The following is a 14561-nucleotide window of genomic DNA, read 5'->3' as shown; positions in this document are numbered from 1 at the left end:
TACCTCCTGCATTGTTCTTTTGACTGAGTATTGCCTTGGCTATTCGTGGCCTCTTGTGTTTCCATATAAATTTCACAGTAGATTTTTCAATCTCTTTAATGAATGTCATTGGAATTTTGATGGGAATTGCATTAAACATGTAGATTACTTTGGGGAGTATCGACATTTTTACTATGTTGATTCTACCAATCCATGAGCATGGGAGATCTCTCCACTTTCTAGAGTCTTCCTCAATCTCTTTCTTCAGAAGTGTATAGTTTTCCTTGTAGAGGTCTTTCACATCTTTTGTTAGGTTTACACCTAGGTATTTGATTTTTTTTGAGGCTATTGTAAATGGAATTGTTTTCATACATTCTTTTTCCGTTTGCTCATTGTTAGTGTATAGAAATGCTAATGATTTTTCTATGTTGATTTTATATCCTGCTACCTTGCTATAGCTATTGATGATGTCTAGAAGCTTCTGAGTAGAGTTTTTTGGGTCTTTAAGGTATAGGATCATGTCGTCTGCAAATAGGGATATTTTGACAGTTTCTTTACCTATTTGTATTCCTTTTATTCCTTCTTCTTGCCTAATTGCTCTGGCTAGGAATTCCAGTACTATGTTGGATAGGAGTGGAGCTAGTGGGCATCCTTGTCTGGTTCCTGATTTTAGAGGGAATGGTTTCAGTTTTTCTCCATTAAGTATAATACTGGCTGTAAGTTTGTCATATATAGCTTTTATAATGTTGAGGAACTTTCCTTCTATTCCTACTTTTCTTAGAGCTTTTATCATGAAATGGTGTTGGATCTTATCAAAGGCTTTTTCTGCATCTATTGAGATGATCAAGTGGTTTTTGTCTTTGCTTCTGTTAATGTGGTTTATTACGTTTATTGATTTTCGTATGTTGAACCACCCCTGCATCCCTGGGATGAAGCCTACCTGGTCGTGGTGAATAATCTTTTTGATGTGTTGCTGAATTCGATTTGCCATTATTTTGTTGAGGATTTTTGCATCAATGTTCATTAAGGAGATTGGGCTATAGTTCTCCTTTTTGGAGGTGTCTTTGCCTGGTTTTGGGATAAGTGTAATACTGGCTTCATAAAATGTGTTTGGCAGTTTTCCTTCCCTTTCTATTTCATGGAACACTTTAAGGAGGGTTGGTATCAGTTCTTCTTTAAAGGTCTGATAGAATTCAGCAGAGAATCCATCAGGTCCTGGACTTTTCTTTTTGGGGAGACTCTTGATTGCTGCTTCAATTTCATTTTGTGTTACAGGTCTATTCAGGTGATTAATTTCCTCTTGGTTCAGTTTTGGATGATCATATGTATCTGGAAATCTGTCCATTTCTTTTAGATTTTCAAATTTATTTGAATATAGGTTCTCAAAGTAGTCTCTGATGATTTCCTGGACTTCCATGGTGTTTGTTGTTATCTCCCCTTTTGCATTCCTAATTCTACTAATTTGGGTTTTTTCTCTCCTCATTTTAGTCAGGTTTGCCAGGGGTCTATCGATCTTGTTTATTTTTTCAAAGAACCAACTTTTTGTTTCATTAATTCTTTGTATGGTTTTTTTGGTTTCTATTTCATTGATTTCAGCTCTTATTTTTATTATTTCTCTCCTTCTATTTGTTTTGGGATTTGCTTGTTCTTGTTTTTCTAGGAGTTTGAGATGTATCATTAGGTCATTGATTTGGGATCTTTCAATCTTTTTAATATATGCACTCATGGCTATAAACTTTCCTCTCAAGACTGCCTTAGCTGTGTCCCATAGGTTCCGGTAGGTTGTGTTTTCATTTTCATTGACTTCTAGGAACTTTTTAATTTCCTCTTTTATTGCATCGATGATCCATTCTTCATTAAGTAATGAGTTATTTAGTTTCCAGCTGTTTGCATGTTTTTTGTCTTTACTTTTGTTGTTGAGTTCTACTTTTACTGCTATGTTTGATGTTATGATACTGGTTTTCAAATTTCAGTTGTTTGATATCAGGACACAGAATTAGTGTATCTTCTATCTTACAACTTTGTTAAACTAAATTATAATAGGTTTCATTATAGATTCCATTAGATTTTCTACATAGATGATTATGTTGTTTGTGAATAAAGATAGTTTTAATTCAGCCTTTCAAATCTGGATTTTTCCTTTTTCTTCCCCTGATTAAACTACAAAGTTCAAGAGATATTCCTGTCTAATTCCTGATCTGAGGAGGAAAGCATTTGGTCTTTCATCATTAAATATAATAGATATGATTTTTGCAGATGTCCTTTGTCAGGTTGAGGAAATTCTCTACTCCTGGTTTACTGAGAGTTTTCACTAGAAATGGATGTGTGGTGCAGTCTATATCTATTGAAATAATCCATATAGTTTTTCTTTTTAGAGTATTAATATAATAAGTTAGAGTGATTGATTCAATTGTAAAACCAACAATGCATTTATGGGATAAACACCATTTGGTCTTGGTATGTAATATTGGATTTGATTTGGTAAAATTTTGTTTAGAATTTTTGCATCTACATTAAAGATATTAGTCTGTAGTTTTCTGTTCTAGTAATGTCTTTGATTTGGACAGAAATTCAATGGTGGCCTCATAATAAGCTGGGAAGTACTTCCTTATCTTTGATTTTTTGGGGGACAGCTTGTGTAGAACTAGTATTATTTCTCCCTCAAATAACTGGTAGAATTCACCACTGAAAATGTTAATATTGAGAATTCTTTTTTTGTGATACTTGGGTTTGAACTCAGGGCCTTGCACTTGCTAGGCAGGCACTCTAGCAACTGAGCCACACCCCCAGCCCTGAAAATGTTAATGTTGAAATCTGTCCTCTCCACATAAGGAGGACTCTCCATAGAATGCCTACTCCCACAGGACTGGATTCAGGGGTATGGGTGTTTATGTGCATTATTTTTCTATGAACTACCTGTTTATGCTCCTTTCCCATGTTCTTGTTCTTTTTGCTTTTTTATTCTTGAGTATTAAAGCTTTTACTTATTACGCTTTTGATATGCAAGAAAGGTATACTACTTTAATGTATATAATTCAGTGAGTTTGGGGATAAGTATATAACTGTGAAACCATCATTACCACAAAGGCCATAAATATATCCACCTTGTTCTTTGTCCTTACTGTTTCATGAGAATTTTTTGTATGCTAATTGCAATTAACCCATGTTCAATGTTACTAATATTTCTTCTCTGTATGATGTTTGATCTTCTTTGTGGTATGCTTCTATATAATTTTAAACATCTATAGTCAATTTTATCATTTTTCTCCCTCCTGGCTCCTTTCTGGGTTTGAATCACTCTTTAAAAAGACTCCCAAGCGTTTGATGTCCCCACTCCAGAGGAACTAATACAAAAACCTTAAAGTGACAGGTCAACATGAGAAGGGGATCAGGAACCAATGTAAAGATCAGTTAGAGATGAATCATCATGGATTGTGACACATTTGTACATGAAAGCAATGCTAGGAATCTCTCTGTATAGCTATTCTTAACTCAACTAGCAAAAACACTTTGTCTTCCTTATTATGCCTATGTCTTCTCTTCAACAAAATTAGAGATAAGAACAGAACAGGTTCTGCCTGGAAGTGAGGGGGAGAGTGTGGGGGAGGGGCAGGGGGGAGAAATGACCCAAAACAATATACGCACATGTGAATAAATGAATGATAAAAAATTAAAAAATAAAAATAAAAAAGTAGCAGAAAAAAAAGACTTCCACACCAAGATTATAAAAAGATATATACTTGTGTTTTCTTTTAGAATTTTTTTCCAGTTAAATCTTTGATCAACCTGGCATTCCATTCAGAGTAAGGACAGTTATAAGGACCCCATTTTGTGTTTTTCACAAAATTGCTTAGTCCTTCTTTTGACCACCAAATTCAGATGTCATCTTTATCACATTATCTGTCTCATATTCCCATTGTATCTAGTTTCCGACTCCGTTTCCGACCTGGGCCGGTTCACCCCTCCTTAGGCAACCTGGTGGTCCCCCGCTCCCGGGAGGTCACCATATTGATGCCGAACTTAGTGCGGACACCCAATCGGCATAGCGCACTGCAGCCCAGAACTCCTGGACTCAAGCGATCCTCCTGCCTCAGCCTCCCGAGTAGCTAGGACTACAGGCGCGCACCACCGCGCCCGGCTTGTATCTAGTTTCTATATCTAAACTTTCTATTCTATTTCATTATTGGCTAGTGCCATGCCAGCATCAAATTAATTTCAATGGCTTCCTAGTGTGTTTCATATTATATAGTACAGGTTCCTACCTTCCCTTTGCTTTCATTTTTCAGAATTTTTCTCATAGTTTTTCGTATTTACTTTTCCAGCTGAAATTCAGTATGATTTTGTATCATTTTCATAGCTACCCTCCAGCCCTTTAAAAATCAATAAATGAAACAAAACAATGAACAAACAAAAATCTACTTTTGTTATGATTAAGATCTTATGCATTTATTGAGTAATTTAGAGAGTAGTTAGTTTCTTATAAAGCTGAATCTTTCTAGTCAAGAAAAAGGTTTATCTTTTCATTTATTTGAGTTCAATGTCCCTCAGCAAAATTTTTAACTGTTTTTATGACATAAGGTATAACATAATTCTTATTGGTTATATAAGTAGATATTTTCTCTTTTTTGTAACTATAAAAGGATATTCTCATATTGCTTAACTAGCTAATTCTTACATATATATAATGTATTAATATTATCTTCTGGATTATTGAATACTTCTAACGTTTTATTTTGAGGTAATTTCAAACACAAAGAAGTTGCAAAAATAGAACAATAGGGCTAAAAATATAGCTCAGTGGTAGGGTGCTTACCTATTATGTTCAAAACCCAGATTTAATCATCAGCACAATAAAAAAAAATTAAAGGATTCACACTCATTGTGATATTTTGCCATCCCTTTTTATAAATACACATACACATAGCACATATAGGTGGTGATATAGATACAATGACTAACTTCCATAAACCATGCTCTTTTACCACTAATGTTTTCTAAGAATAAGGACATTCCCTTACATAACCACAGTACTATCATCAAATTCATAAAATTTAACACTGATACAATCTATAGTCTTTATTTCAATTTCACCAATTTTTTCACTGTTATTTTTAACCAGTATTTTTAGATTCTTTCATTATATCTGAGAGTTTTTAGTTTAATCTTTTGGGTTTTATAGAAGTGCAGAAATAAGAATTAAAAACAATAATAAATTTGCCTTATTCTTTCTTTTACTTTATTGGTATGCTTTCTCATAGCTTTTTGTTACATTGGTCATATGTAAACTAAATTTGAAGAGTTCTGTAACTACTCTCTCCAAAATGGAAGGATGGAAAAAATCAGTCTATGAGCTGATTCAGGATCAAATACCCATTATGATACTAGCTGTTGTGATCTGGGGAAAAGTCTTACCATCTCTGAAATTCAATTTCCTCATCAGTAAAATGAGAAACCTGACATAAATAATCTCTGACTCTCTTCTACCAGAATGCTATTTCTACAAATTAAATGAAGTAATATTAAAAATATGCCTCACCATTTTTTACTGTACATCGTTCATTTTTCTTGATCTGTTCACTCTTGAATCTGGATGAACGCATATTCATTCTTTTACCTTCAATCAAGACAGGACCCTGTATTCTTGAAAAATAAATGAATTTTTAAATTGTTTTAGTGTTTTCTACAAGCATTCATGGAGAATCATACCAAATTATGATTAAAGTTTTAAAACTCAAAGATATTTTACTTACTCAAATGGCAAGACAATTTTAAACATGGAAATGGATACCATGTAAGTTGCAGATAGTTTTGTAACAGACATGCTCACGCCAGTCTGCATGGCTTCTAGCAGCCTCTTTGTGCTTCTTTCTTCTAGATGTAGTCACCTACACATGTGAGAATTCTGAACCCCCTGCCCCTCTTTCCCTAAGTTGGCATGCCAGTATCCACTCTATTCACCTCACAGGGAAAAAAGGGTCAGGTTGTTAGCAAGAAAAAGGGGCTTGCTATGTGGTATGGCACTGATCAAAACTGAAGATAATAAAAAAGCAACAACATAAAAAAAAATAAAGCTTTTAACTCAGGGGTAATTACCCATTAGGCCTACAGAGAATGATATAATTTAATAGCATACCTGAACTTCTCAGTTGAAGATTTATTATTTATTCGATCCTCACAGCAGCCAAATATTTCTGGTAAAATCTTTTCTGTCATTTTACACATGTTATCTCTATGCTTTGCCTCTCTGCTTACTTTCCGTTTTTCCAGTCTAGATGATCTCCTTAACACACATGGAGTTTTCTTTCCAGAGGCATTTCCCAGAGGATTTGAATTTCCCTTATCATTCATTGGCTCACAAGATGTGACATTTTCATGAGCCAAAGTTTGCAATCCAAACAAGTTTGGGTCTTCTAATGTCTGTAAAGATGTAAGTACATCCACAAATAATTACAACATAGAAAAAATTTTAAACAGAAGAAATTAAATTTTATCTTGTCCTTTGATAAAACTAAAATGCCTCTAAGATGAAAGTATAAGAATTCATAAAAATATGTGAACAAAATGAAAAATTTTGCAAGAATTGATGTAATAAAGGTCAATGCAAATTTAAAAGCTTTAAAAAATCATAAGTACAAATGACCTTGATCAATATTCTTCCTGAACACTCAAGAGAAAACCTAAGGTCACTCTTGGTGCTTTAATTTTGTAGGAAATAGATAAAACAGAATGATGAGATACCTGTAACAACATACTAGACCAGATCAATAGTCTACTCAGCCTAATATCTGTTATTTGACAAAAGCAGTGAGTGATATTTCATGGCACAAGGTGGTACATAACTTCCATAACATTATTAACAGTACATCCTGAATTGCTCTAACTTGCCCTTAATAATCCATTATGGATTTAACTTCCATGAAGATATTTATTTTTATACATATCATCAAAATCTTCTTGAATTTAATTATGTATTCAGCTTCCAAAGCTTCTCATGGTAAAAAGTTTTATATTTTTATCACAGCTAGGTAAGAGTATTTAAGTTGATCTGTTCTAAGTAAATCTCATTTCTACTTTTAAAAGGGTTTCTTGCCAGGTGCTGGTGGCTCACGCCTGTAATCCTAGCTACTCAGCAGGCAGAGATGAGAAGGATCACAGTTCGAAGACAGTCTGGACAAATAGATTGACAGCCCCTATTTCAAAAAACCCGTCACACACACACAAAAAAGGGCTGGTGGAGTGGCTTAAGGTAAAAGCCCTGATTTCAAGCCCCGGCACTTCAAAAAACAAAAAAGTGGGGGGGTGGTTTCTTTATTTTAAAGACATGCTGAATTTGTGCTTATTTTATCAACACTAATCATAATTTCCTACATTTTACTCATATTCCTTCTTCTCAGATTAGAACACTACCATGTTTACTCTTCATTCTTATCTCTATGATTAATGTTCCTTTTTCTGGACTTTTTTTCCTAGACCTATTGCGTCTGTCTGAGATATACTGACCAGACCCGCACACAATATTATCCCCGGTGTTGTAGATGGTGCAACATGAACTCAGAATTAGAATGTTATCTCTACCTCTTCCCAAGGATGTGCATAGGAACATTTTGGTAGCACCCAAAAGAAAAAATAAAGAAGAGAATTCAAATGACTATCATTAGTAAGTCAGTTAAGTAAATTAAACTAAATATAGTTTAATATGTACACCGTAATATCAGTTGGCAAGTTAAAAGATTTAAGTAGTGTTACATTTCCTGACACTAAAAGATAACCAAGATATATTATTAAATTTAAAAATTAAATTATGGACAGGTGTGGTAACTCAAGCTTGTAATCCTATCTACTTGGGTGGCAGAAATCAAGAGGACTGCAGTTTGAGGCTAACCCCAGCAAAAAGGTCTCATCTCAAGAGAAAAAGCTGGGTGTGGTGGCATGTGCCTATCATCCTAACTATATATAACACAGGAAGATCATGGTCCAAGCCAACCTGGGCATAAAGTCAGACCCTATCTCAAAAATAACCAAAGCAGAAAGGGTAGGGGGGTGTGGCTTGAGTGGTACAGCATCTGCCTGGTAAGCATGAGGCCCTGAGTTCAAACCCCAGTACTCCCTCCCCACAAAAAAGTTGCAAAGCATCTTGTATAATATAATCTCATGTGAGTAAAATAAATTCACACAGAATAAAACAAATAATTAGAGAAAGTGTACCAAGCTGTTAATGTTATTATCTAGAGAGTGCAACTGTGGGGAACTTTTTGTTACTATATCATTACACAATTCTTTTTTTTTTTTTCATTACACAATTCTACAATGTTTTTAAAGACAGAATGTATAACTCAGACTAGCCTCAAACTCAAAATTCTGCTGCCTCAGGCTCCCAAGTGCTGGGTACTATAAAACTGGCTTTGAATTTTTTTCATAATGAGGACACAAGTTGTCAACATGGAAAAGGAACTTGGCTCCTGGTAGGCCACTGCAAGACCTCCAAGAATTCTAAACCCCAAGCATTATGTCTGGCAGTTTTTTCAGACACAGAAAGCAAAATTCTGCTTGAACTAGGCATAATTTTACCCTCATCAGGCAGCCCAAATTGCATACATCCTTTGTCCAATTATAAATTAATGTGAGGTATTACATATCTACTATGTACCCGGGTAAATATAGTAATTTTGGGGGGAAAGAGAGAAAATTCAGTAAAGAATTCTTTCCTTCTTATATACAAGCAAATTAATGATATTCCTTCTCAGATCCATTGGGGAGAAATATATTTTAACTTTCTAACTTCTTGAAAACTCTTATCCAAGAACTTTATCCAAATTCTTTCAAAGTTACAAAGTATCTTCTAGATAATATTTGAATTTAACACAATGAAGACTTTTTAAAGGTCACTATAAAAGGCAAAATCAGGCTCATACTTGCTTCACTGATAGATGGTGGTCCTGCAGCCTAACTAACTTAGAACCTTGTTCAAATGGTGAAGTAGAGCAATGAGACTCAATATTCACCTCTGCTATTTGTGTATAATCTTCATCATTCTGAGATATATCAGGCTCCACTTCAAGACATTCATTTCCACCACTAAGACTGCCACCTTGCTCTTTTCTATGACAGATGGGTTCCATCTTGGCTTCTGAAAATGTGTTGATAGCTGCCAACAACTCAGGCGGCAATGCATCATCCTTTGCGTTTCCTAGTAAATCTCTACAGCACGACAATGCATTCGAAGGAACTGACATGGGACTCAGGGAGTCACTCAGTGGGTTCATCGACTCGCCAGGATCAAAATCCTTCTTTATTTCAAACAGCCTTTCTTCTTCAGTACTTTCTGGAGATGTCAGTAACCTTTCTAAGGTAGATACAAATGTTTCCAGTGAGCTTTCTTCATCTTTGGTTTCTTTAGAAGTCATGGTCAATGTGACTTCCTTTCCAGGCTCAGAAGATGTATTTAATGCTAAGATCTCTGACTCTATTAATGATTTCTCCTTTACAGCAACCGTATTTGATAATGAAGCAGCAGTACCTGACAGAAGGCTAATTTCAGGGGAGTCTCTGTCTTCACTTAGTTCCTATGTATCCAAACAGAAATTCCATTATAGCAAATACAAGAAAACATCTAAAATTAAAATTTTATACTTTTACAATTCATTTTGTTTGCAAGTTACTCTTTTTTTTTTTTATTTTTGCAAGTTACTCTTTAAGCTTCTTTTACCAACTGTCTTCCTCCTCCATAAATAAAAAGAATATTCCTTACTACTTTCCTATGCCAAATCACTAATAACTGAATACATGACTAAACATTTAATAGTGGATTAAGAGTAACATTGGCTATACCATATTCACAGATGGTAAATTATCTGTTCAACTAAGTTTAAATTCTCTGTTCTAAGAAGAGACAAAGAAGCTGTGATAGATTATCAGATGATCACAAAAGTTCACAGCAGTTACTTATAAAATCCTTTGACAAATATTTATGTTTAGTTTAATTAACTAGGAATAAAATTAGTGTCATTTCACCTTCTTACTCCCTAACTTTGTGTGAATATGAACACAAATGTGAAACAAACCGACCAAAAGACAGGTCAAAGGGGAGAAAGGAGGAGAAATAAGGGTGCAATTCTGTGTAAATTTTATGGCCACTAGTTATAAACTAATGGCTCTGAGTTGTGATTGTTTTAAACAAAAAAACCCATAAAATTTACATTTCTAAGTGACTACTTTTTTTCAAAGATATCACCTTAATAAGTTATATCTGCTCTTACAGTACTTCTAATGCTCAAAATACTATTAGTATCTCCCTTTTGAAATCAGTTAAAGTTATTTAAGAAAATAATATACTTTAAAGGCACTGACATTTGTTCCAACAATAAAAAAAACCTAATAATTTGCTTGACTTTAAGTAACAGAATGGGTTTCAAAGACTTTAGCTATATCCAAATTTCAAATCCACCACCTCTCTGGCAGGATGCACTATTATTTTTCAGCCTTCTAACATTCTGTTGATTTTTTTTTTTTTTTTTTTTTGGTGATACTGGGGTTTGAACTCAGGTCCTCATGCTTGCTAGGCAGGCACTCTATCACTTGAGCCATTCCACCAGTCCTTCTGTTCTGACTTGAATCAAGGAAATAAAAACATTTTACTCTGTCTTCTTTTTTCTGCCACCATTAATCTGCTTTGGATATAGTGTACACAACTTAAGAGGATATATTTACTTATTAGTAATGCTAACTGTAGTTTGCTCAGAAAGATAAATGTGGAAGAAATTTAAGAATTATATCCTACCCATTCTTTTTTACATTGCATCTCAAGGCCTCTCTTCTATTTGAAGTCCTTACATCTACTAAATTCAAGGCACTAAGTATAATTACAAAAGTATCATGAAACCTATTGTCTTGCAAGAATAAGTTGTCAGGGAGGGGGAAGCAATGGAGTTTTCATTTGCTTGGAAAATGCTTGGTGAAGTAAAATCAAATCAGGTGCTTTACCACAGGACTTTTCAGAGTATACGCCTTATAAATCTCTAAGGAGACTTTAGGGCACAGTGTTCTCCAAACGTTTTTGTCCAAAAGATATTTTTCTCAGATTATCTATTAATTTCAAAGGGTGGAAATGATTTAGGAAATACTCATATAGTACTACAGTGAGAAGTGAATGTTAGCAAGGGAGCAATTACTTTGGACCATTCCAGAGTCATCTGAAACACATCCAGAGACAAGAAAGATCTTGAGCCAGAAATTAAAGATTGTGAAGTAGTGAAAGAAGGAAGGAACACAAATCTATCCAAAACCAACTAGGTGCCAGACACCATGAACCATGATTGCTCTCAGTCCTCACAATAACTCTGTGAAACTCATATAGGCATTGGTATTTTACAGATGTAAAAAACAGAGTTGCCCTTGCAACCTAGATCTGGTTCCAAATCTTATGTTCTTTTCCCTGCCTTCTGGCTCCTGACTTGAGCAAAAAAGCTTGGCAGCAAGAAATATCTAAGATACAAATGAAATGATGTAAGGTACAGACATGGTAGGGTTGACTAGGAAGATCCTTGACTGCTTAATATTCCTAAGGACAACAGAAGTCCACTGCAGGCGGTTGTATAGCACTTTGATTCCCCATAGTATCAAGTAGAAAGCAAAGACAAAGCAAGCACTTGATACACATTAGCAACAGAAGACAGAAAAACAGTATCTAACTTGAAATATTAAAGAAACTAGGCTAATAGACAAAACAACAGAAGGAATTTTAATATATCATCTAAACAACTAGCATAATAAGTTACGTGCTTCCTCTACAGATAAAGATAGAGAATAGGTAAGAAACACAGATCAAGAAATAATATTCCACTAAATATAAGAAGAATAAAACTGCAATAAGTTTTTAGACAAGAACAGATTTCTATCTAACTAAAATAGTTTAGTCATATTACTACCTAGGAGAAGGTATAAATGAGTCTGATACCTTAATCAATGTAATTTTTAAAAATCTAAATCCATGAACTATAAAATCAGTCTCAGTTCTACAAACCAACCTTTTCTGGGTATGGTGCAATTTCAGTACTTTCGGCTTCAGGCCCTAGAAGAAAACAATATGCTTTTATTATAGTTTTATTAAGACATGAAAAATCAGCATTTTATAATTACATAACTTGAATTCCTTTAGATGATTCATATGACACATCAAATATTTTATAAGCAATCAACTTATTGATATGAAATCATATATCAATATAGGAAATGAAACTATAAAATCTTCCTTTTCCTAAAAACATTTTATATGGATAGATCCAAATAGAGTTGTAAATATCTGGAGTTATTTAGCTAAAAATAAACCTAACTCTCTATTTTGGCTGAATATTCTAAGTATCTGTACACAAGGAAAACATAGCCAATTTCTTCTCAGTTTCATTATCTCCTCTATTATACATAATATAGCTTAAATAAATTCACGCTACCCCCATGTAGAGCCAAAAGGGATCAAAAGGTCATCTTAGAAAATATACTTCTGTGACTTCAATTCTACTTCCTGCTTTCACCCTGCCTTTTCTTAGCTGAGTAGGCCAAGAGCAGTTTACACCCAAGTAAGATTGGGAAGGAACAAGAAAGAATATTTCTCCTGCTCCACACTCCATTTGCCTTTCATCTCCACCACCAACACCCAGGTATTCTGACATAGTTGAGCAGGAATTCAGGATTCACTGGCATTTCAACTGTATTTGAGTCACTCTTTTGGTTTTTTTTTTTGATTACTCAATATCTACATAGCTAGTGTAAAATGAAACAATCATCTGCTGAACTTCAGAATGCATCCTTACAAGCAAGACAGGTTTTTCAGGGGAAAAGAACCAGTTGGTTCATAAGAACCAATAATTATTCTTGTAGAGTCTTTTGTGCCAAACAGAGGATATAGTCTATTATCTATATCTTAAGTTATTTAAAATTTTAATACCAATGAAAAAAATACAGCTTCAATTATCTTTGCAAGGAGGCCTGTATATTTGAATGTTTTTAGATGTTCATGGAGTTAGAATTCAAAATCAAAAAGAAATCAGTCTTCTTCCTTTGAATTATAAAGAATCCTTGAAGACATCTTTTCCCATACTGTCTTTAACAACCTCATCATTAAAATGACTGTGCTTTTATACTAATAGTTAATATTTTCAAAACTTGATAAGTTAATGAAACAGCCATAGTAATTTCATTACCCTATTAAAAATAAACATTTTGAAGGAATTCTTATTTTCTAACTTAGAATTTATGTAGAATTTATAAATACAGTCAGGCGTGGTGGCACACACCTGTAAACCAAGCTGTTCGGGAGGCAGAGATCAAGAGGATCACAGTTTGAGGCCAGCCCAGGCAAAAAGTTAGTGAAACACCATTTCAGTCAGTAAATGAAGCATGGTGGACATAGGTAGCAGGATCTCAGTTTGAGGCCAACCACAGGCAAAAATGCAAGATCCTACCTGAAAAATAACTAAAGCATAAAAGGGCTAAGAGTGTGGCTTAAGCACCTGTCTAGCAAGCACAAGGCCCTGAGCTCAAACCCCAGTACCACCAAAAAAATGACAAATAGAAAAAGAATTTTCTTGAGTTCTTATCTATCATTTAATAAACAAAAGAATTAGTATATTTTCTACCTATCACTTGAGAGAGACAAAGGATAATGGTATGTACCAAATGCAAAGAAAATGGCTAGAGGAGCTGAGCTTTAACTTATATACAAATTTTGACTTATACACAGCATTTTAAAGGCAATGCTACCATGTTTACTTAAGACAGCTTATTATTTTGATCACTCAATAATATGATTAGAATCACCCACTGAATTCAGAGAGGATAGTACTGTATTAGAACATAGTCAGCTATAAAAGCTAAGAATTTAACAATGTACATACATGAGATTTAACCTCTGGCACAGGATGATAATAAGATGAGCTTTCTTTTCTTGAGTACTCTGAAAGGAATGCTCCAAAAGGGAACTACAATTAAGTGCCATAAGAGAAGGGAACCACCAGTTCACAGGTTTCTAGTCATAGCAAGAAACACCATGAAGAAATACTGGTGCGCATGGTGCTTCTAAAGGAACAGCCAATAAGACTTGTGACTCAGAAGTTCTACACAGGTGCTGACAACAGTGCACAGAACCAACAGCATCACAAATGATTAATGGCTTTCTGAAGGCCAAATGGGCAGGAGGAAATGCAAGATATAGCAGAACCTTGTTTTTCTAGAAATAATAGGATTGGGTATAAGAAAAATGGGAATGAGCCTTTTTTGTAACTATTGCTAATACCTGTAATCATGGACGCCCAAGGGAGAGAAAGAATGCACAAGGCATGACATCACCTATGACACCTGTCTCAATCCCTAACATAAAGAACTTCAACCCCCAAGTTGATAACTCTATCGCCTTATTACCATGACTATTTTAGTTTATCAATAATTACATCTTATAAAAGATGTTGAATATGTTTTTTGCCAAATCTGAAGGACATATTTGGCATGATCTGAATTATAATATCAGGCTATCTGATTAGACTTCTTAAAACTAAAATTATTGGGTTAGGCACAGTGGCTCCCACATGTAA

The 14561-nt window shown here is 34.4% G+C and overlaps 1 protein-coding gene across 6 annotated transcripts in view; it reads right to left on the bottom strand.

Moving 5' to 3' along the window:
* Positions 1-14561, bottom strand: part of Ankrd31 (ankyrin repeat domain 31) — a 186755-nt gene that overhangs the window by 141116 nt on the left and 31078 nt on the right. For 4 of the 6 annotated variants that reach the window (XM_074077275.1, XM_074077276.1, XM_074077277.1 and 1 more), the window contains exons 6-9: positions 12003-12046; positions 8982-9542; positions 6113-6396; positions 5516-5619 (exon numbers count right to left, since the gene is read on the bottom strand). In XM_074077275.1, the coding sequence (XP_073933376.1) occupies positions 5516-5619; positions 6113-6396; positions 8982-9542; positions 12003-12046 (993 nt within the window). The remainder of the gene's footprint in view (positions 1-5515; positions 5620-6112; positions 6397-8981; positions 9543-12002; positions 12047-14561) is intronic. The other 2 variants (XM_074077279.1, XM_074077280.1) reach the window with 1 other exon arrangement.

The sequence above is a fragment of the Castor canadensis genome, chromosome 6 (assembly GCF_047511655.1).
Source record: "Castor canadensis chromosome 6, mCasCan1.hap1v2, whole genome shotgun sequence".
Lineage (NCBI taxonomy): Eukaryota > Metazoa > Chordata > Mammalia > Rodentia > Castoridae > Castor > Castor canadensis.
Note: the sequence above shows the minus strand (reverse complement) of the source record. Positions and strands in the feature narration are given on the sequence as shown.